The sequence below is a fragment of the Megalops cyprinoides genome, chromosome 3 (assembly GCF_013368585.1).
Source record: "Megalops cyprinoides isolate fMegCyp1 chromosome 3, fMegCyp1.pri, whole genome shotgun sequence".
In the NCBI taxonomy this organism is placed as follows: Eukaryota; Metazoa; Chordata; class Actinopteri; order Elopiformes; family Megalopidae; genus Megalops; species Megalops cyprinoides.
This window is the reverse complement of record NC_050585.1, coordinates 22,188,852-22,211,889: the sequence shown is the minus strand read 5'-3', so window position 1 is coordinate 22,211,889 and position 23,038 is coordinate 22,188,852. Positions and strand designations below refer to the sequence as shown.

The 23,038-nt window shown below is 43.8% G+C and overlaps 2 protein-coding genes and 2 non-coding genes across 5 annotated transcripts in view; 1 reads left to right on the top strand and 3 right to left on the bottom strand.

Moving 5' to 3' along the window:
* Positions 1–2,058: 2,058 nt before the first annotated feature.
* On the bottom strand, positions 2,059–15,393 carry st6gal1 (ST6 beta-galactosamide alpha-2,6-sialyltranferase 1). The gene is made up of 8 exons (XM_036524364.1): positions 15,068–15,393; positions 14,780–14,902; positions 9,345–9,920; positions 8,711–8,963; positions 7,217–7,314; positions 5,902–6,003; positions 5,213–5,387; positions 2,059–3,817 (listed from the first exon to the last, which is right to left on the bottom strand). The coding sequence occupies exons 2-8, from the start codon at positions 14,789–14,791 to the stop codon at positions 3,558–3,560; spliced, it is 1,476 nt and encodes a 491-aa protein (XP_036380257.1). The 5' UTR covers positions 14,792–14,902; positions 15,068–15,393; the 3' UTR covers positions 2,059–3,557.
* A 2,365-nt stretch (positions 15,394–17,758) lies between these two features.
* trnae-cuc lies at positions 17,759–17,830 on the bottom strand. Its single transcript has one exon. It is a non-coding gene; the product is annotated as a tRNA-Glu (tRNA).
* A 384-nt stretch (positions 17,831–18,214) lies between these two features.
* trnaw-cca lies at positions 18,215–18,286 on the top strand. The gene has a single exon. It is a non-coding gene; the product is annotated as a tRNA-Trp (tRNA).
* A 1,099-nt stretch (positions 18,287–19,385) lies between these two features.
* The window catches only part of tpst1l (tyrosylprotein sulfotransferase 1, like), a 16,860-nt gene continuing 13,207 nt past the window's right edge, over positions 19,386–23,038 (bottom strand). For both annotated transcript variants that reach the window (XM_036522944.1, XM_036522943.1), the window contains exon 4: positions 19,386–20,023. In XM_036522944.1, coding sequence (XP_036378837.1) covers positions 19,988–20,023 — 36 coding nt within the window. In that variant the 3' untranslated portion in view covers positions 19,386–19,987. The remainder of the gene's footprint in view (positions 20,024–23,038) is intronic.

Genomic DNA, 23,038 nt, shown 5'->3' with positions numbered 1-23,038 from the left:
ATGTAAAGTGGAGCTGGTGCATAAAATGATGGTGAGGCATGGGAATGTGGAGATTTGGTGGATATTTATTGCTGATGTAAATCATTTAAAGGAGATTATATTAATTGTAAAGTACCAATGTGATAAAAAAGTTTGGTTATTTACGTTTGGTTTATGTTTTTTATATCAATAGTTTGTAAAGTATATGACTAATATGTAATGTAATGTATTATCAGCGTAATAAGGATGGTTATTTTTGTACAGTAATTTTATTTTTGGTTCATTATTGTTTATGCATCTGTTATGTTTCTATTTTTTATATTTTATCAATTATATAAAGTGAATTTAGGTGGCCTTACTTCTATTTTTAATGTTGGTGTTAATAAACAAATTAAAGCTCCTATTCTTGCATATTTACCAGGACCTTTTTTTGTATATTTCCAGTTCCTGTTCGTGTGCGTTTACATTTTTCTCTTGTCTGTGGCCACGACCCTCACATGAGCTTCACAGAACTGCACATCTTACTCAGTTAAACACTGCATATGGAGGAGAGTAATGCATGGCCGAACGAGAGAAATGGGGTTCAGCTGCCATCCTTTTCCCTAACATCTCTGTCCATCAGCAGCTCTTTCTCTGACCGTGCTGACTGTGGTACAGCCTGTGAAAGCTGCTTTTTCTCTAACAGCAGTTCTCTTCACGACTGACAGTGGCTCTTTCTTTGACCACACTGACAGCGTTCCTTTCCCTGACCACTGACTTCTCTTTCAGTTCACCGGAGGAAAGCAATCACACGCAGATGAGGAAACTACCCCTGTCTCTTCCCCAGAGAAATCCCATCTGGTTTCTCCTGTCTGCTGCAATCAATCCCTGAACCATGAAATAAACAACCTTTGGGAGCATTCTTGGGTGTCAGACTTGCACAGAAACTGCATAGAAAACATTATTTGGTTGCACTCATCTAATTTTCACAGGTGTTGCTCTGCCTGCTCAGTGAGTATAGCAGCCTGTGGGTCTGCATAGTTTACTGCACAGTTCTGATGTCTAAGGGCATCCTTTCCTGTTCAGGAGGGGTTTGCATGCTGTGAGGTTGGAAGGCTGGAAATGCATGGAAACAGTACCTAAGTATCTGCTCAATTAAATGTTCCCACCCACTGCAAAAGACTGCAGCCAAAGACTCAAGTCAAATGCTCAGAATTTGGAGATCAAAACCAGTCAGTACGTTGGCCTTCACTCACAGAAGGATGAGTAGGATTGCGGGGTCAATGTCCTGGTGAGGCACATTGTTGTGTCCTTAATCTGAACTGCGTCAGTAGCTGCGTCCAGCTGTCCAGTCCGGTTTCATGTGAAATATGAACCACATACATGACCTTGGCCAGAGGAGTCTGGGGACATTGTGATGCAGTAGTGACGTCTTAAAATGTATGACCCACATGGCCATAGAAACATGTCTAGATCTTCTAGCCTTCCATCGGAATAGGTGCACCTTGTCACCAGACAAAAAAGAGAGAAGGCGCTGAGCACTGGATCAAGGTTGGAAAAAGTATTTGCTTGCAGTCCATTTGAAGAAGGGAGGCGTGTATGTAAATCAGTGCATTTTGAAGTGAATGTAATTAAATAAACACTTCTGTGTATGAAAATAAAAAGGTGATGCTTAGAATTCAGTTTTAAAACATGAGAAAATAAGTTGTCCATCCAGTAAAAAATACAACTTAAACTGTAATAAAAATATACCATTCTTCTTGTAAAGCAGGCAGAGAAATGTGCATATTTGCAGATGTTCACGTTTGAGTCTTCAGTCCAGTTATATCTTCGACATGCAAAAACAAAGATTTTTTAAAGTATTCTGCATTATCTGTTGGTTTCTTCCTTTGGGGGAGGGAACCTTGTCTCTTCCTTCTTTCTTCCACTTGGAGGCGATGTCGTGCACATCAGTCTTCAACTCATAGTCTTGGGCCCTGCTTATGTAAGCATCTGCGTGTGTGAATGAGTAAGATGCAGTTTGTGTGCGTGTTTGTGTATGTGTGTGTGTATAATGTATTTGAGTGTGCATGTGAGTTGGATGCTGTTTGAATGTGTGTGTCTGTGTGTGTGTGTGTGTGTGTGTGTGTGAGCAGGATGGGAGTTGATATTTTACGGAGGAAAGCTCAGGGAAGCGTGGTAGAGGAACTGCGCAATGCAGTGTTCCAGCTCTGTCCACAATTGTTAATCCATTCCATCTGACGCTGCTTCAAATTGCCTGTTGTCCATAGGTCTCACCATTGGGCAGGGGTCCCTGGTTTATTTACGTTTCGTTCTTTTTTTGTCTATCCAGTATGATTTTTGTCTATCCAGTATTCAAAGAACACGACTGACACTCTGATGCAGACAGTGCACCGTCCATCACTGCCTGACCGAACAGTCCTCCTAAAATCCGGTCCCTGCCCCCATTGATTTGGGTGAGACAGCAGCCCCAGCCCAGAATCAGTTGTATGGCAGGAGGACTGATTAAAATAAACCAAAAAAGCATATGTGACATAAACACAAATGGACATTACTCTGTGATGTGCTTGTTTGCATCACTTTGCACAATGCAGCTGATTTAGGCCATTTATGGTCGCCAAATCAGCCTCTGTGAAAGCCACGGGTCGTACTTCACGTGTGCTGTGCAGCTTAGCTACAGTAGGCATGCAAACACATTCCACATAGAGAGTCACCACAACCGGGGCCCCTGTACAGCATGAGAGAAGGGTAAAGCCAGCTATTTCTCACAGTGTAGGCTGTATGTATATACAAGAGGACTGGGTAACAATGGCAACAATATGGCACTGCCGGCTGAGTGCATGACAGCCCCACTGCACTGTAGTACTGAGTGCAGACCAGTGTAACATGAGACATGGCAGCATCAAACAACAAGTGTGCATGTCTCTCAGGTGGCGTGTGTGTCTGTCAGTGGAGTGTGTGTGTGTGTGTGTGTGTGTGTGTGTGTGTGTGTGTGTACAAGTCTGTGTCTGAAAGGGAGGCTGTCTGGTTTTTGGACTATAGTGTCAGTGTGCCAGGCAGTGGGTTTGTTAGAGTAGTTGGTAAGTCATAAAGTTATAGTGACTGAGTCATAGTCAATGCTGGGGCACACTCCCGACTGTGTCTGTCTGCATGTACATGCACGCCTGTGTGTGTGTGTGTGTGTGTGTCTGTTAGCTGGGTTTACTGTGAGTGGCAGCTGTTGTGTATGGGCTTTCCTATTCCTTATAGTAGGTGAGTGTGCCTGCAAGGGGAATGCCCATCTTCTGCTCGACATCAACAGCCAAACCTGTCCAACTGCATGTCAGAGTCTGAGTGTGTCCATTTTGCTACGCCGCCGGCGTGTGTGCCAGTGAGTGTGGTTCAGTCAGTCAGCGTGTCGGATCATGCTGGAAGTCTACAGTCAGTCTGTGTCACTCGCTCAGTATGATTCAGTCAGTCACTCTGTGTGAGTCTGTCAGTTAGTGAGATTCAGACAGTCAGTGTGGTTCAGGCAGTCACTCTGTGTGAGTCTGTCAGTTTGTGAGATTCAGACAGTAAGTGTGGTTCAGTCAGTCACTCTGCAGGAGTCAGCCAGTGCTTCAGTGCGTGGTGCTGGGGGTGCAGTTGAAGGTGTTGAATCCGGGCAGGGTTACTCGGCCGTGGATGTAGATGTCGCGGTCAGGCCCCAGGTTCATCCTCTTCACCAGGTTCTTCTCGTAGAGCAGCGGATGGTAGGCGCCCAGCGTACACGCGGCATCGTAGAAGCGCTGGTAGTAGTGGCACAGCTCTGTCTTGCGGCGAGACGGCAGGAACTCGTACACGTGCACCACCTCACACAGCGACATCATCAGCACCGTTCCTGCAGGTGGGGGAGTGAATAAAGACCAGCCTGTATGGTTATTTTACTCTCGTGCCTACATGGTCACACATGCAGATGTATTGGCATTCACTGTACAGACACTGTCACCCTCAAAAATACAGGATACATGAATACCTGCACATCCATATGCACCATTATCAACACACAATCACTCACAACTATCTCTTAATGCACTCATAACATTTATATTACATTTAGTTATTTAGGAAACGCTCTTATCCAGAGTGACTTGCAAAAGTGGTAAAAGAAGGTTGGTCTAAAAGCAGACACGAAACTACATCTTGTGTCGCATTCCAGTAGGAGGACTCATTAAATAAAATGTCATATTTGGTTAAGTGCCAGAGTAGGTGCAAGAGGAAGCTTGAGGATATTGCATGAATGTTTAGAGTTCAGTGTTAGTTGTAGTTGAACCAAGGTGCAGTTTGAACAGATGAATTTACAGTTTGCAGTTGAAGATGGTCTTAAATGCAACACTTCTGACTGCTGTGAAGAGCTCATTTCACCATTAGGGGGCCACAGTAGAGAATAAACATGATGGCATAGATGGACCTTTAAGGAGACAGATGACAAGGTAACCACAGGTGGTGGCATGGAGTGGTCCTGCAGGGCTGTATGGTTTGGTAATATATTGAAGGTAAGAGGGTTCCTCTTGCTACCCCATAGGCCAGGATTAGAGATTTATATTTTATTCTGGCTGCTACTGGTGGCATGACATACAGGTACTTTGGCTGGTTACACAAAGAATGAGCAGCAGCATTCTGTATGAGCTGGAAGGGCCTGATGGCATGTTTAGGGAAACTGGCAAGGAGAGAGTTGCAATAGTCCAGCTGGAATAGCACTAATGCCTGGACAATGAGCAGGGTGACATATGTATGAGAAATGCATGGATTTAACAGATATTGTAGAGAAAGAATTGACAGCTCAGGGTAATTGATGATACATTTTTGTTGAGGGATAGATTGGTATCCACTACTACACCAAGATTCTTGACAGTGTTGGATGCAGACAACATTGTATTATTGTGTATTACCCATTACTATGAATAAAGGCAATGTCTTTGAGGTGAGGGCTGAGGCCGTTGGCTAGAGTAGTTCCCTTTAGGTGGGATTGAGTTTGAGGTGCTTACTGCTCATCCAACTTGAAATTTCAAGGCATTTTGTACATCAGTTGTTGGGAAGGAAAGACAATTGAATATCTACCCTAGACACGTGCATTGCAGACATACACAGATGCATGAATAGCAGAATATCTGAATGCAAGACAACGACGGACTTGCATACATGTGCGCGCACACACACACACACACACAGTTGAAGGTCTGCACATGCACACAGTTGAATATTTTTCAATGAGGGGATGGTAAGAAGGGCATACCCAGCAAACCAGAGGAGGGTGGGTTCCTCTGGATGGATTCGGCCATGTTTTCCTGGATTCGATCCCACAGCTGCCACTCCATGCGTGGGTGCAGAATGTAGAAGGGCTGCTGGGGGTGCAGGCGCCGGTACTTCTGGTACTGCTGGAATATGGGGTAGTCTGTCCTGTTGTACCACTGCAGTGCGCATAGAGGCAGCATGGGAAAGAGTGAGCATGAGAGTGACAGAACATGTTTCCTTTGAACACTTGGAATACTTAAATCAAAAGGCCCCTTTGTGAGACGGCGCTGCTAATATCCTATGCAAAACAAAAGCACACGTACCGGACTGTGTGCAGCAATAAGCATGAAATGCTGTTCTGTGCAAGGAAGAGGATTAGATGTTTCTGTTTTGATTTAGTTTTGTTATCGCTCACAGAAACTGGTGAGATAAGAATGCAAAAAAAACAGGTGATAAGCTGACTACTCTAAATAGAAGTGGGTCATGTGACTTTTATCTGCATTGTGTGGAATCTGTTCTCAGTAGGCAAGCTCAAAGGAAGCACTTCCTCCTCCGCAAGTTGGGGCAGACTTGTTAGCACATTACAGATGGATTGAACTGAGTGTCAAGGAAGGCAGTGTAGGGTGGATGTGGTAGACCTCTGGGTGACTTGCTTTGTGTGTAGGGTGCATCAGAGGGACTCTCGACTACCTCTGCCAAGTCTGAGGAGTAGGGGGCGGGGTCCCAAGCCACCAAGATTCCAGCACTGTACAGAGAGCTCGACAGAAAACGGTGGTCATCTGATGCCATCACCTGCAAAATGTTCAGAAAACTTTCAGGTATCAGCACCTCACCTGTCAGAGGAACGCTCCATCAACGAGAGTCAGATGGCAGTACTCTCAGCACTGAGCAGCTTGCAGCTTGTACCAACAGCAACTAGCATTAACTGGTATTAACTCTATTACATTTACATTGCATTTGCATTACTGTCATTTTGCAGAACTGTCATCCACACTACCTTGCAGAGTGCAAGTAATGAAATGGCATTAAAAGCTGCAAAAACAGAACACCACCAAACACACAGGAACAAGCGTCAGTGCCAGAAATGGTGTTGAGATTGCACCGTGTCGAGCACAGTGGTCGGGTGGGTGTTGTAGGGTCTGGCGATTGACGGAACATAAGAGGCAGTTGTACTGATCGGTAGGCTAACACCCATATTTTGAAACAGATATGAAACACCGCTGCTAGCTAGCGGAGGTAGATAAGGATGGGTGAAACATGGAAGACTTTGGGGATATTGCGGACCAGCCAAGCACCAGCATCCAGAATAAGCTGCAGGGAGGGCAGCGAGGAGGGAGGTGCAATCAGTGTGCGAAATACCCAGTGGCAATCTCGGGGGGGTCCTCCCTACCCATACCTGCCAACATGTAGGTTTCAAAATATTGGAGTTTTTTTGCGGCCAGAGGGGGGGGGGGGGGGGGGGTTGGTAGTGGATAGTAAATAAATAAGTAAATAAATAATTGTATGTAGTGTGTGGATTGTGTGTGTAGATTGTGTTTCATAAACGATCTGGCAACTTAAGTAATGTCAGACAAACATACAAAACTTACGGATCCATGTGAGACGATTATTCATAATAAAGTTTGCCATGCAAATTACGGGAGTTTCCCGGGAGAGTTAGTCTGCGTTTATTTTTCATACAAAGTTGGGATTTAATGTCAGCCCTGTGTTGGAGACAATGCAGAAATTTGCTGTGATTTCAAAACCGGATTACTCGACAATGCTTTGTCACAGAGAAACAACTAGTATCATCGGAAAGGGTACATTCTGCTGTTTATCTTGATATGCGGTACGTTGTGAAGCGATAGGAACTTTGTGACTTATTCAACCGAGAAGCAGGAGTGTGAAAATGGGTGCATGTACCTGTGAGATAAAGAGGTTCAGACAGATACAGGTACCTGTGAGTTAATGAGGTACAATCAGACATGGGTACCTGTGAGTTAATGAGGTAGAAAGACATGGGTACCTGTGAGTTAATCAGACGCAGGGTAGTCTTGGTGCCCACATCCTTCTCGTAGCCTGACGTGGGAGCAGAGTTGAATCGCAGCACTGCATCATGGGTGTCTGTGAGACAGCAGCAAACACAAATACATAAATAATAATGAAAGGCAATACCAGCATCATTAACATCAGTAATAACAGAGTAATATTCTGTTTAGTTTAAACTGTCTCATGCCGTTTGTCACATAAGAACATTACATTGGACTGGGAAAAGTTCCAGAGCAACACAGCCTAATTATTATTTAAAAATAAATGATTTCATACTGATTATATGTAGAACTTTCCTCTCACCACGGTGTCTTTGTGTAATCTAGCACTACACTGCTTTTCTGTGGTGTGTTCTGACAGTTGCTTCATATAAATGTGTTTATCATGCATGTTGTTGCTGTGATGAGATTAAAAGGGTCAGGTGATGATCAGATGATTTAGATTCTGAATCGGTTTAAAAAAGAAGCGTGCCCTTTGAGATCCATGAATGGACCTATACAAATGCAGTCCATCACCAGATAACTCCAGTCTTGTTGGTTGGCAGAGCGATTAAGGTTAAGCACGCTGTTGTTGTTGACTTCCGCTTGCGTGACACTAATGCAATTCACAAAACTGGTGTTGCCGTGACAGGGAAGTAGTTTATTGTAAAAACCAAACCACAAAACAAAGGAAACCAGCTTATGCACAAACAGCAGCAGGGACAAATTGGGCCTCCCCTGCTCTGACAATGTCAATGCGGGGCATGTGATATGTGATATGTGATATGCCTTGCTGGTACATCTTCTTTCAGATGTATATGGTGCTTCACTAGGTTGGTGTATCCAGGCTTCTCCTGAAAGAGTAATGGATCCAGCAGACTGCTCAGCTGTGAAAGGTCCATTGGCTGTGGCAGGCTGTCTGTGGGGAAATACTGCTCTGCTGGCTCCACCTCTTCAGCCACCGGCCGAACGAACAACTGGGTCTTCACTGGGTCTTGTCTGGGCCGAAAATCTTTCAGCAGGTTAACATGAAAGTTCTGTTTCTTCTTCCTTCTCTCTTGCATGGAGATTTCGTATGTTACGGGCCCTGTTTTATGAAGGACCTCATACGCACCATGCCATTTCCCCAGTAGCTTGCTTTCATGGGTCGGAAGCAGCAGCACCTTCTGTCCTGCCTCAAAAGTGCTATTCCTGGCATGGCAATCATACCAGGTCTTCAGGCTCTTTGGTGCTCTCCTCATGTTCTCCTGGGCAAGTGATGTCATCTCTTCCAGCTAAATACCTAAATTTTCCGAACGGCTTTCAGATAACTTTTTAAAAGTGCATGGCTACTTATTCTACAAAGGAAAAACAGAACCCAACGCTCACCTACTCCTTAACTCTAATGCAGCAACAGAAAGTCTAATAAAGCCCTTGTCTTTCTCAGCATTTGCTGTGTAGCATTGTATGAACATAACGGTAATGTTATGAGGTTTTATAAAGAGTCCTCTCACCAATCTCCTTCCCCAATCCGGAGTGTTTCAGAGACCCTGCTGATGATACCACTGCACAGGTCTTGAAGGGCCCCAGGTCAGAGGTCAGAGGTCGAGGGGGCAGGAGGGAGAGCCAGGGGAGACTGGAGAAGGGCTTTAATTCTGGCGTGAGTGTGGTGACCTCCACTTTCTCCTTCAGCTGACACAACAGCTCAGGGCCGCTGCGCTTAGGGCCCCCCCTGCTCTGGGGTGGCACCCCGTATTTGTTCATAGCCTGTGAGAGAGGGGGGTGAGACACCTTAATGCTCTTTTCTCTCCTTATGCACTTTTCAATTGAGTCATCATGGAGAAAAGTCACAGAGGTGATAAAGGGATAGACTGATAAAAAGATGAAGAACCTTAGAATAAACATGTGATGGAATAAACAGAAGATTAAGCAATGGCTTCAACGTGTTTGAGATTAGATTAACAGGGAGGCATAGGCAAAATGCTGATACCATCACCGCTATCTCTGTTAGCTATGTGATGACAATGGAGAAGTAGAGTTATAGACTAGGTGGAGGAAGAAAAGAGGATGATGGAGAAGAACAAGAGGTTCAGATGGGATGCAGGGAGGAGGAGGTGCGATTCTCCCCCTTCTCTGCATTGCTCTCACCTGGTAGTTCTGAACCACTTTCTTCATCCTCTTCCCCAGCATGGTGCTAGACATCTCCTCATCCCACACCTCCCCCAGCAACCCATGGGGTCCAAAAAACTCAGAGTCCGCTCCCCCTGCCCCTGCTCTCCTGCCCCCAAAGATCCCCTCCACAAACCATCTGAGGGGACGGGGCATCAGCCAGGAGAGGTACCCCGGTCCGCCCGACTCCTTCCTCCTGATCTTGGGGTCCCCGGCACTGTTGTGCAGGGTGGAGTTAGAGGCAGAGAGTACGGGGATGGGGCGGTGGGGGTCACCTGGGACGATCCCGGGGTGGTTCTGGGGGTTGACGAATATGGGCTTCGCCCCTCCTCCTCCGGCTCGTACCACCTTCACGACAGAGTGGGCACGGGGCTGGGCACGGGTGCGGGCTCGCACCCCGAAGATGGCATCGGTGACGGGGACGCTGTTTTCGGCGCAGAGGGCGTAGAGGAGCCCCATAGCGATGCAGAACAGGCCCATGCACAGCACCCCTCGCCGAGCCCGACGACGCAGTCGCCATAGCAGGCTGACGCGGTCCATGGCTGCGCCCGGGATCTGAGAGAGAGAGAGAGAGTAAGAGACACATCAGCAAGCGCAGGCAAACCACACTGCATGAGGAAGGAGTGATGCAGAACGGTATCACAGAGTGATTCACTCCTCCGCACCCACAGCCAACTGTCATGGGGTGCGAAGCAGAAATGAAGTTGCAGCTTGCTGTAGTGAATGGGGTCTTCCACACCCCTTGCGGTCAACACATGTCACACTTCCCGCTGTGGGATCGTTCAGCTGTATGCGATTCCTGTCCCCTGCCTGGGTGTGGATAGCCATCCCCACCCCACTGCCTTGTGCGCATGTACAGCATTAAAGCCAGCTGTCCTGACACTACTGTAGTGTGCCCTGTACAAGATCGACTGTCCACATCCAGCCTTCACACGTACCGCTCTGTACATCTCAGCAAACTTGGCATCCAGGTCTTTGCAAATGCCTTTCGGAGCTCTGCCATAGGCCACGCCTCTGCCATGGCCACGCCTCCCCATGGCCCGCAGAACCTGCCACTCTGTCTGTCTCATAAAAATATAATCTGGAAAGAGGATTGCCTTTCGCGCAAGCGGGTATCTGCGAAATGACACCACCGTGGTGAGTAATTGCTTCACTGTATAAACAAGATGAGGTCGGGTTAACACCGCTCTGCAGTTAGCCAATTTAGATAATGCCTTACATGGAGACGTCTGATTAGCCTTTCACGTTGCTGTAATTGTAATACTGCCACATTGCATGGAAAAATATTCCTCTACAAAAAGCCGTTACAAAATGGGAAGAACGCACAGCACAGAAGAAAGGCACAGCCTTAGTATAGCTCGATGTTGAAGTGTCACATTTCCAGTTGGGCCAGTTTTCAGTGTCGTTAAGGGCGGACACGGTTTGTTGGGGTGTTGTGATGGTGCAGGCTGGTGCACCACCCATAAAAAAGAAAGACTAGTCACAAGAACAAATTATTATTATTTTATTATGTTATGTTATGTTATTATACCATGTTATTATGTTATGTTTTATGATGTTATTCAATATAGAGTATAATAAGTTAAAAATCAGCAGCAGTGGCTTATTAACAGAGCCTTGTTTGCCACACACCTGTATTTAAGTGCTGCTGATGATTAGGTAGGTGAGGCTACTTAGGCAGGTGAGCACTGATCGTCGTTCTTCTCCCACATTCCTCAGACTGACAGACAGTCAGCTGTTTTGAAATTATGCTAATGGAACTGATTGGCTAGTGGTGTGATGGAAAATGGAAGGAAATGAACATAGGATCCTGTAAAAAAAAAAAAAAAACACATTTCCAAAACATATAAACAGCACACACTGACTCCACTAATACAAATCAAACATTGCTGATGAAACACTTGAAGCAGCCAATGTCAGGTATGGTAGTTTTCTAGATGGGAGGGCTCCTCCTTCACAGTCGTATTGGTGGGAACTGGTTTGCAGTCCTGCTCCATTCCCTGATCCCTCTTCCACAGTCTGGTGCAGGGCAGTTTCCTCTCCAAAGAAAGCAACGACATTCCATTCCAGGAATCTTCGTGGTTAACGTGTGCAACATTAAACAATGTGTGTTTCATGTGTACAAAACTGTGGCGGCTGGTGAGCTGGAAACAGGGGAGGCTGAAACTTTACCTTTAAATCTATCATTACTTTCAACCTGTTCCCCTTTATCCTCCTTGATTAAAAATAAAACAAATAATTAACAGAATAATTGACACCAATGCGTAAATAGAGTAAATGATTATGCTTCCGAAACAGCACAGATTGTTTGTAGTTTGTGCACTATTGCAAAAGCTACAGCATGAGACTGTTTAATTAACGTTATTTCCTTAACGAGCTACAGCAGCTAACTTGCTAATACTCCACACAACCTCCATAGTAGGCTCATGATTTATACATACTCTGCTCCCTGTGTTGGGGCAGCTGAAATACCGATGGGTAACCTTGCACGTCCACGGAGCTGCACAGCCAATGCACGATGTAGAGAAGTGTAGTTCAACAGTGTACAATTTTGTACCTTTTGTGCTGATTAACTAGTAAGTCACACATAATCTATTACAAAAATAATTTAAGCAATTGCCTATTTTTTTCCAATGGGAAACGTCTCTTTTCCTGTTCCTAAGAGTAGCAGGTCGGTATGGGTGGAGGAGAGCCCTAGGGGGTCAGGAACTGTAGAAATGCAGTTGCTCATGAGTTGCTGCAAAGGTGAAGTGGACAGCTGGACAGAAAGCAGTGCTTCCATGCTGAAATCTGAAGGGGAAATTTGCACTGAGATTGCACTGAGGAAATGGGACTGGCAGGGACTGTGGCTGAAGCACTGTAATAGCATGGGATTAGACCAGCCAAAGAGAAAATCAGACATGCGGGAGGACAGACACTCGTGCTTTTGAGATGGAAAAATCCAGCAGCTATCATAGTGCTCTTAGCATTATATTACCTGTGTTTTCTTTGGAAACAGACTTATCCAAGGTGACTTCCATTAGCTCACATAATCTATTTCCCCAGCTGAAGAAAATCAGGTTAGCACTTTGCTCAAGGATACAATTCCATTATCCCACAATAACATAAACCTGTAGCCGTGCAACCCTCACCACCATCACACACTTGTATCCAAAATATGTCACCCTAATCATATCCTTCATCTCACAAATAAGGACAGCTGCTGTCCTTATCAAATCAGGCCTCAGGGTTTGGTAGGTGGTTTTTAAGACTCAGGTTTCAAAAACTAAATTAAAATGAGGTGCCATCCAGCCCACAAGGACCAGAGTTCAACTGCCTGTATAAGAGACTACAGGAGACCTCTTTAGTTCTCTCTCACTGTAGAGCTGGAACCATTATTACTCCACTTAAAATATTTTCTTTTGGGAAAAGGATGTCATTACTGGATTTGTGGGTAAGTTGCCTTTGGACTATGGATGTGTGTACAGTATTCAATGATTACTAAAAAATATACAAAAATTCCTGATGCTACCCACTATTAAACTTCAGTTTCTGACATTTACAAGGGGTGTGAAGGGTATAATTTAGCCTGGTGCTAGCTCTTCAGTGGAAAAGGAATATAATGAGCAACACTGGTTTCAGCTGTACAGAAGAAGGAACTTTGTCCCTTTAGAAACGGAGTGAGCTCTGGTTAGATGGAAATCCTTTTGTACCTACTGTATTTCAGACTGAGAATTACATGGGATTCAACCCACTGTTCGAATGAAGCAGTCCTCATCTGAGACCGAATGCAAGCAGAGACCAGACAGCTCCCTGCCCTTGTCCAACATGCTCAAATCTGAGCCGCGAAAACAGCGTTTGTGAGCAACGCAACTGGACGGAGCTGACACAGATACAGAGCAGTCTATAGAGGCAAGCTCAGCAGTGAGAGCCTGAGGCTAAGAATAATAGATTTGCTCACTGAAATCAAGTGGGACTGAGACGGAGACACAGCCAAGACACAGCAGAATTAATAAGGGAGAAATGTAACTTGATCAGCCGGGGCTGAGGTGAAGGAGGAGGAAGAGGAGGTTTTTCTGTGGCGCATGACTGCCTCTGCATTGCTGTAGCAGCTATGCAGTCATTGCGAAAAAAAAAAAAAACTGTGGTCAGGGAGATAACAAGTTTGTGCAGTAGTACTGCTGTGTGTGTGTGTGTGTGTGTTTGTGTGCGTGTGCCTGCATCCATGCATGTGTGTGCATACCTAGATGCTGGAGAGAATGTTTGAATATTTCTTTTGATTGGCAGGTGAGAATGCACAACATTTGGAAATCTGTCTCCCACATGACGCGATCCACCAGTGAGGAGAGTCACTGCTGTGGAGAGACAAGTGAGAAATTTGCAACCTCAACAAGTCAAACTTTTTGTAAGGGAAATAGTTTAAATAATTACACTGAGACAGGCTGGTTCGCCATTTCTAGAATGTGTGCATAAACCCCCTCGGCCCCCCAGACAATGGCATGTTTCAGTGCACTGCTGCGCTGTGCTCTGTGGCCAGCTTGGAACGGTGTCAAGACTGCTCTGCGCAAAGAGTCAGATGTTTGCAAAATCCCAGTTTTACAAATTTTAATGGATTGCCGCTTATTTCAACATTTACTGTTACGTGTGACTTTACTAGTTTTAAATGACTTATTATGCTGCCTCTGGACAGGTGTCTGTTCAATATGTGAAATAGGAAACTTGTATTATTGTGTTTTAGAGTAAAAAAAAACTGCAAACTCAAAACGATAAAATGCGTGTCAGCAAAACTATGTCAGCAGGCTTTCATAGCATTCGAAAATGTGTGAAATTGTAAATAATGGAACTGTACGCAGTGTGCAGTGGGACTCGGAAGAGGTTTTAAATGCAGCCTGTGCGTAAAATTCGTAAATTCAGTTTGTGTATCCGAGGCTCTCAGCCCGTGACGTAGGTCGTTTTTCCTCTACTGAAATGAACTCCAAATGTGTGATACTTATAGATACTTATAGATAAGCAACGAAGGCGAACTGCAGCCACCTAGCTAGAGCAGCTAAATCTGTAGAATCAGTGCTTAGTTTCAACTGCTACTAGAAAACTGCCCCAGTTTACTTTGTATTGCACTGAATGACAGTTTGTAACCGCTTAAGATGTTACATGATTAGGTCATTCTCAGTAACACATGACTGAACCGGGGGACTGTGTCACTTTATACTCTTCGGCTGAATGTTCTAGCCGTACTGTTATCATCGATAAAGAGCACAGTTTACCAATCGGATTGCACGTACGGCGCTATCCGTTTTACAACTGAACTACTAGACCCCATTAGAGCAAACGTTTTGACAGCATGCATAGAATCAATCTGATGAGGCCGATGGCATCGGTCGGCTGCCTCGCAGTGCGCACATATTGTGACGACACAAGCAGGGAAACGCGCTCACCTTGTATCCCATCTTTTCCGCCTCTCTTGCTCCTCTTGTTGGCTGTGAGTCTCTTTCAGTTACGCCATCCTGCTTTAGTGGGCACTTCTTTCTGCCGTGTGTATTCGCAAGGGTGAGGCAGAGCTTGTCCCAAAAAAGAGAAGTATGTAAAGCCATTATTTACAAATACATGGGCGCGCGCACGCGAGCACAACGATAACGGTTTTTGAGCATAATTAATATTCAAACGCTGAGGATGTGTCTGTTTACTTCAATGACGGATAGATTATCGTGCACTAGTTATCTTACCTTGCGGAGTGCGCATCAGTTGTTTTGCTGGAATACATACGATTTTAAAGGGGTTTAGATTCAGGGGAGCGCTGCCTGCAAAGCGTGTAGTGTTTATTCACGCTTCAGCTGGGACCGCTGCTCCATCTACACACCGCCAAGGAGAGCGCGAGAGGTTGGCTTCCAGGACTGCATTTAAAATGTCAGCGAGCGATCGAAGATGGTACAGACTACGGTGCCCCGAGCACTGCGGCAAAGGTTCTAACCCGCTCCGCATCAGTACCACTCAGGCTGCGCTCGCACCAGCTGCGCGTGCAGGCTGAAAGCGCAGAATACATCTCACTGCAGAGGAGAGAGAGGGAGAGAGAGAGAAACCGAGTGGGAGGGAGGAGAGGAGTGTTTGTGTGTGTTATTAATAACCCGCCTCCCAGTCCATTCTAAACACATACGTAATACCCACCCCCACACCCCAGGTGATCGTTGTCATCCAAATATACGTGCTTTGGTGTATCTACTACTGGACATACGGGAGCCGGTAACTGAATGTAAATATTTTTAAATTAGCGCTGTCATCCAAGCACTGAAAGAGGCGCCGCCGAAGGTGCACTGAAAAAAGATACGAAATGCATGTTCCATAGTTAAATGGGGGTAAATCTGTGATATTGGCTATGGCTACTGTTGTCTCGGAAAAAATGTAATGATTGTAGCATTTGACTGTTACCTTCACAATGTAAATTCGTTTACAGAATGGAATTCGTTTTATTTTCCCTGTGCAAGATCCGCAATGCAGTAGGGTCACTATGACAACATATATAAACGGTCGCAGCTTCATTGCTGCCGAAGCGTGCCCCACGCACGAACCGTGATTGGTGCCATACAGAGACAGTCCAGACAGTGTCTACACAGTATACAGTAAATGCTTGGACAAGAACAGCAGACCGGTGGTAGTCATATGTATACAGTCTAGGCGAGTCTGGGTGCATATTATATGGACAGATTTCTTTGATCCTTATAGTGCAGCTAAACTATCCTACGTATTTCATGGTGGATGATGCACAGATGCACGGATGGAGCTGTCTTCTAAAAGATAAATCAGCTTTACCAAAGTGGTTCTTCATGCCAGGCTTAATTGTAGTAATACTCGATAGCGATGAGAATCACTTCCTTTGCATTTTGAAATACATTTTACTCTGTAATTGTTACCTGTTCTGTTTTAGAGGACAAATTCAAATGTTTTCCTGCTAAAAGAACTAGCGTTACTTCTATGTAAATTTGCAGAAAATTGGCCTCTTTGAACAATACATGCAGGGAAAGGACCATGTTGTACCCATGGGGCATGTTCCAGGTGTCAGCTGTTACTCAGCTGTTTAGGTTCATTGGATGAGAGAACACAGGTAACAGCATGTGAAGTCTGCTAGTGTGCAGCAGCAAACACATCCATTATTTATTTTCAGCTTGACGGATTACATGGAGGGGTCAAACTCTTCATTGGGCTGTTTGGGATTAATTTTTTTTTACATTTGCTTTTATTTCATCGTACAAGCCCAGGTAGGGACAGAAACCTTCCTGAAGCACTGGAAAACATGAATCTATATCATGCAATGTGTCAGGGTTAATTGGAGTTCTCCATATTAAATAATGTAAATGAAAACTAGAGTTTTGACATAGCGGTCTCAAGGAAGTGTTTCAAATCAGATGGTTTGAGATCAAACATCACCGCCTAAGATGGCTTGGTCATGGTCTGAGGTTGCAACCAGACAGCATACCCAAGGTTGCTTTAAAATGGACTCCCACTGGTAAAAGAATAAGAGGATGCCACAATACTACATTGCGGAGGACCATTGAGCAGGAACTGAAAGAAATGAATCTGTCATGTGGAGAGGCACAAAGAACTGCAAAAGACAAGCAGAGCTGGAAGAGAAATGTGGAGGCCTTATGCTCCTCAAGGAGCAAAGAGAATGAATGAATGAAAACTGGAGCCATCTCGATTGAAACACACTTCCTTGACCACTATATTATAACTAATAGGTGTCTGATGTGCTTGTAATACCCATTCAGGAAGTGAATACATATGTTCCAGCATCATAGACCAAAAATGCAAGTGGATGTTAAAATCTGCCAAATTGTAGTAGTGGTCATGCGGTCATGAGGTAGACGTAGATTTCACTGGTAAGTGCCTGCGAAATGCTGCCCTCTTGTGCCCATATGGATGGCTCAGTTGGTTAAAGGATTCAACAATTCAAGGATTCAAACTGACTTTATTAGCATGACAAGGCTGTAATCCAGTGTTGCCCCAGCATTCTATGGCATGGACATATAAGATCATCCTTTCTGCCCTCCCCCTTTTCAAAGTAAAGCGTAACAATACGGCATGAAATGGCAAGTCACTCTGGATAAGAGCGTTTAAAATCTAAATGCAAATATACCTGTTTCGACTTCTGGCAGCGGAAAATGACTACACAGCATACATTGTTCTGCTCAGCCAGCACACTTTACGGTTGTCTGTCTGTGATAATAGCTAATAATGAACCCTTTGGTTTCATGACTAAAAATACTAAATGTATCTACCAGTTTTCCGCGATCGCCCAGTTATAGAAGACAATAATTCCCTCCATTTTCTCGATAGTGCTATTGTTCGACTTGAAATATCACAAGCAGACTAGCATTTATTGGTACAAATATTGCTCCGTATAATGAAAAAAGAAAACTGAATTCCCTGACCGGGAATCGAACCCGGGCCGCGGCGGTGAGAGCGCCGAATCCTAACCACTAGACCACCAGGGAAGTCTGGGGTCGTAGGCGCTGCAGCATATATATCGCGGACAATAATGAAAACAATAATGGAGTGAATATTTAAATTTTATATTTAAAATTATTTTTACCATTATTATATTATTATGACTGACACGTATATGTACGTTCATATCCTAATTGGGCTGCATAAACATGTGTGGAATTAAACTCTGCTCAGGCTTCCCGGGGGAAATGGAAGGCTACGTGAGATATGTGAAATTATACAGTTTTCCATGGGGAAATTAGTTATTTACACCACTGATATCGGCCTCTATAAATGAATAGTTCCAAGAAAATTACAAAGAGTAAGGTGATCGTCAATAGTATCCTTTTTCCTTAGATCTTAGTCGCTCTCCGGGATTACCGCATATCGAAGACCTCGTGGCGCAACGGTAGCGCGTCTGACTCCAGATCAGAAGGTTGCGTGTTCAAATCACGTCGGGGTCAAATTGTTTTAGTTATATAACGATGACAGCGGATTACAGTAGTAGTTTTGTCCTAAATTAAGAAACATGGGATCATTTACCAAAATGTACCTATCCATACGTATAATGGAGCATTAAAGGTTTTTCACACTTTACAACTGGACCTTATACAACTGTCTATGTTTCACTTCATTCCTCCTGCATCATCCTTTCTCCTTCCACTGTTTATTATTCAGCATCTTATTAACAGACTATTAAGGACAAAGTCTCTAATTAAAATGTTGATTTTGTCGTCTTTACAATTTGACCCCCTTCCCTATTTGGTTAGTTTACAGGTTCACATTTCTATCAGTGGTGAAGCTGTTTAGCTTGGACAGTTCACTTTGGTCATTCTATATTTTTTCTTCCTTTTCAGGGTTCAACTTGTAAGACCAGTCAACCTTATTAACCTTATGCTATTGTGAAGAACATTCATAACAGTTATTATATGTCTGATGATTTTGTGTGGTAACATTTTAGTTTTTTCAAAAATGTATTTGTAATCCAACATTTGAAACATAACTCTAAAATGCAGAGGGCATCATTTACACTATTTGGAATGGAATCCATCTGTGAAATTTGCATCCTTGTTGCTTGTCATGTAGCTGATATTGTCCAGTTAGTATTCAATGTGATCTTCTGAAACCAGAGCCCTTCACTGGCACCTACCTAGGCCAGATCACCTGTCCTATTTGAATGGCTAGTACAGTGGATCGGACTTGGGGGCTGATTCTTAAGGTATGATATCAAAGCTGAAAAGTTCACTTCCTCAGCGACTCCAGTTTAGGTCCAACAGCATGAAGTTCTTCCTCCAAACATCTTGACAGTTGATCTGTCCATCGCCACTACGATCCACATCAGTCCATTCCCATCAACCTCTCAACTCTCACTCATGGGGTGGAAAAACACCCAAACAAATGTTCTATCAAACCTCAGAAAATCGACATTCACCTACAGTGTACCAGCCAATTCATTCGTTTATTTATGTTTTGCTAGGAAAATAGCACCATGATGATTGAGCTTTCATTTCAGTCCAAAGGATATTTTCACCACAAAAAGAAATGACACGTAAATCACTTAGATTTCAGCACCATCACCTCATTTATTACAGCTCCATGTACAAAAACACCCCTCCATGTTGAATTCAGGTCACCAAATACCTGTTATTAAAGTCACATCTCCAGTTGTGATCTTGCTTAGGTGGAATCCATGGAATTTTGCACCAATATTTACAAAGGTATTTTTAAAAATCATTTCATAAAGGATTGTATTTGCAGTCAAAAAGTTGCTTATGAAAGAAGGAACACAAAACTCTCAATGAGAGAAGCTGGATGACAACTGGGTTGGGCCTTCTATAAAATGCATTTGTTAAAGTAGAGAAGAACATGAATAGTCTACAGAGGAGGTCCATTTGCAGGAAGAGGGGTTATAACCCAGGACTGGGGCCTGATGCTGGGTCTGTGTTCCTGCATAAGAGATCCATAAAATGTGACCTCTACTAACTCCTCCTGGTACTTAGCCAGAGGAAAACAATGATTCCTTTTATGTTCCAGATTTGGGAAATCCCAATGTTCTATTACATAGGCCCCTCTATTCACCCACCCCCACACCAGATAGTGCAGTCGCCCACTTCCGCAGTAGATTTTGGGGCTCTCTCTCTTCCTCCTCTTCTTCCTCCCTTCTGTTAGCTGGAATTTAGGCTCTCTGCAGATGTCTGGAGCTGTGGGGAGGGGACAGAGAGTGAAAGAGCATTTAGACACAGAAATCCTCCTCTTAACCCTCACTGAATCACTCCACTCTGCCTGGACATAGCTGAACTAGTCCTTCACAGTGGCTCCCTCATTCCAAAAAAGAAAAGCAACACTTTTAGCCACTGTCACAGAGTGATACCTCCCTAACCCAAAACACTCCCAACCTCCCCAAGCATACTCCCACCAAGTGTCAGGGCCCAATTGCTGCATTCCCACAGCCAAATCAGGCCAGATAACTAAAGAAAACCACTGCAAGTTGCCTCCTTTCGCTACAGCTTGTTCCATTTTTCCACTGAACTGATTCTGCACTCAGCTTCACCTACTTACACTTGCCACACATACTGAAGACTAGGTTGCCAAGGTAACATGCAGCTGCCAAGACTCCTTTTTGCCAGCAGGGAACAGATGCACAACAAAACTACACCAGTCAAAAAACTGAACACAATGTACCTGAAACAGTCAAAATGCCATTTTTAATGTCTCCAGAAACAGATTTAATATAAGAAAACACAGACACCCTTCACATCTAGATTAGCCCTGGCACCTCTCCATCTCACATCACACCCCTCCCTCTTTGTCACGGAATGTAATCAAATGGTCACAAGACACAGGGTTCCAAAAACACCTAAAAGATAAACCCACACATTCAAATAACTGTGCAGATGGCCCTCTGAAAGCATAAAACTTACATTTGCCCTATAAAGCCATTTGGAATTTGGCTGAATGATGACCACAGCCTGCTGCAGCCACATAGCTTCTCTGCATGTCCATTAACATCATTTCAGAGAATGAAGGTGAGCTGAATGTTCATGTCCAGATGGTGACTTTGGCACAAGCACCACAATCAGCGAGATTAAATGCCTATGCTGCAGTAGTATTCACGCCCACCACATTATCCAGACCCAATTATGGAGAACATGATGCGTGAATGGAATTATTGATCAAAATATACATTTCACCATGGCAATCAGCAGAACTCATTCGGTGGACATCGATTGCGGGTTTGGATCGACTCCGGGATCCACTCCAACTGGCCTCTGGGTTTTGGAGATTAACACTTTTAACTTCAAGGTGGTTTAGAGATAGCGGTGGTTTCAGATTGTGTGTTTTTTGCACTCTGAGGACACCACAGTATCATAACAGATACTGAAATACTTTTTCCCTGCAGGGAAATCTGATTTGCAGTGCTTAAAAACATGAGACTCTAAAAGCGAAAATGTTCGGGGATCAGGCAGAATCGTTACACTGCTATTAAACATGAAACAATTAATCAACATTAATTAACTTCAGTCTAAAAAATGAATAAACTACAAATTGTAACCTAGTGATTGTCCTAATTTTCATTAAGTGATATGAGTGATATGACTATGTTTTCTTTGCAGAAAGCTAATCACTAAGGGCCGTATTCTCCCATTCGCACGCAAGTCCTTTTTTGCACGTCTCCAGTTACGCATTTCAGTTAATCACGCCCACAGCGCTTAACTTCAGAATGAAGGCGGGCTCATGAAAGAGGCGCGATTTATCTAAAATGGAAGTAGACTGAGTCACAGTCTTGTTTATTTTGGCTGTCGGGAAAATGTGGAACGTGGACTTATGCATCTACCATGGGAATGTCATTGAAGTCCATTCAAACCATAAACCAGACACTGATTTTGAAAATAAATCCAAAGGGAGAGTTATATTACGAATCGCCTCAAAGGAAAGCATTTGTTTCTATGTATGACATAAACCCAAAAATAAAGTAAATATACCAAATGAAATATGTGCTGGGCCCATGTATAAAGACATGTTTGACGTGTGGAGATCCATTAATAATAATGCAATATTGAGGAAAAAGTGCAACAAAATGCATGTTCCAATGTCCACGCTTGAACTCTGAGTAGTCCATTATTAAAAATTCATTATTAAAAATTCAGCCACCCTCTGAAACGACCCAGATGCAAGAACAGACAGCGCACTGGTGATTTTGATGAGGACCAGTAGGGAATGCAGGTGATTACTGTGGCTGGAAAGCTGTTCGTCCAGGAGTCTGCACAGGTGGATGATGGCTTCAGGGTCGAGATGAAATCGCTGGATGCACTGTGTGTCAGTGAGCCCCAGTGTATCCAAACGAGGTCAGAATACTCGTGGCTGTCTTCTTTGCGCTTGGCGAGCTCTCCTCCGTCTTTCCCACTCTCACAAGCAAATGCAGAGCAGGAATTTTGGTTTAGGATTGTTAAGGCATACTAGAAGATTAGTCCTATTTATACTCATCTTAATTGATATTTCGGTTTTATTCTAACTGAACTAATTATTTACCAGGCTTGTTCACAACACCGTGATTTTTCTGTTTAACAATGTAATATAGGGTTACAAAAAATGTTATTGTAGTTTAAAAATAATGACACACAAATCATAAATTTTGAACTTTATTTGTATATGTATAATAATGTTAAGTAGGCCTATTGCCAACTTAAAAGACAATATGGTGTTTTGCCATGTAGTGGCGCTTGAATACGGCCCTAAGAGAAAGTAGATCTGCAATAACAGAGCTTCCATGTTTAAACCTGTCATCTTAATTTCTCTGGAATTGTAACAAGGATGAAGCCTAGTCCACTGTCAACGCCATATCATGAAATGTAGGCCATCTCTAGACACTTCTTTGCATCATCCCTCAAGGACAGACTGCTGCCAAGACACAAAGGACCACAACCTCTTTATATGAGACACATTAGCTTCCACATACAGACTTAAAATATTTACCCAAAAATTAAACAAATCCATTACAATGATATACTCCTTTGAAGCATCATGACACGGCCTATCCAACAAAGCTATAATCCAATAACTGTTTACAGAAGGACAAAAGCTTTAATGGATTATCTTAAATCCACCAGGGTTTTTATCTTGAGCGAGTATCAAATCTCCACTGAGATGAGGAAGAACAGCTAGTCGAAACCTGACACAAATATGAAATAAAATCTATACCCAGAGGTCACAGTAGG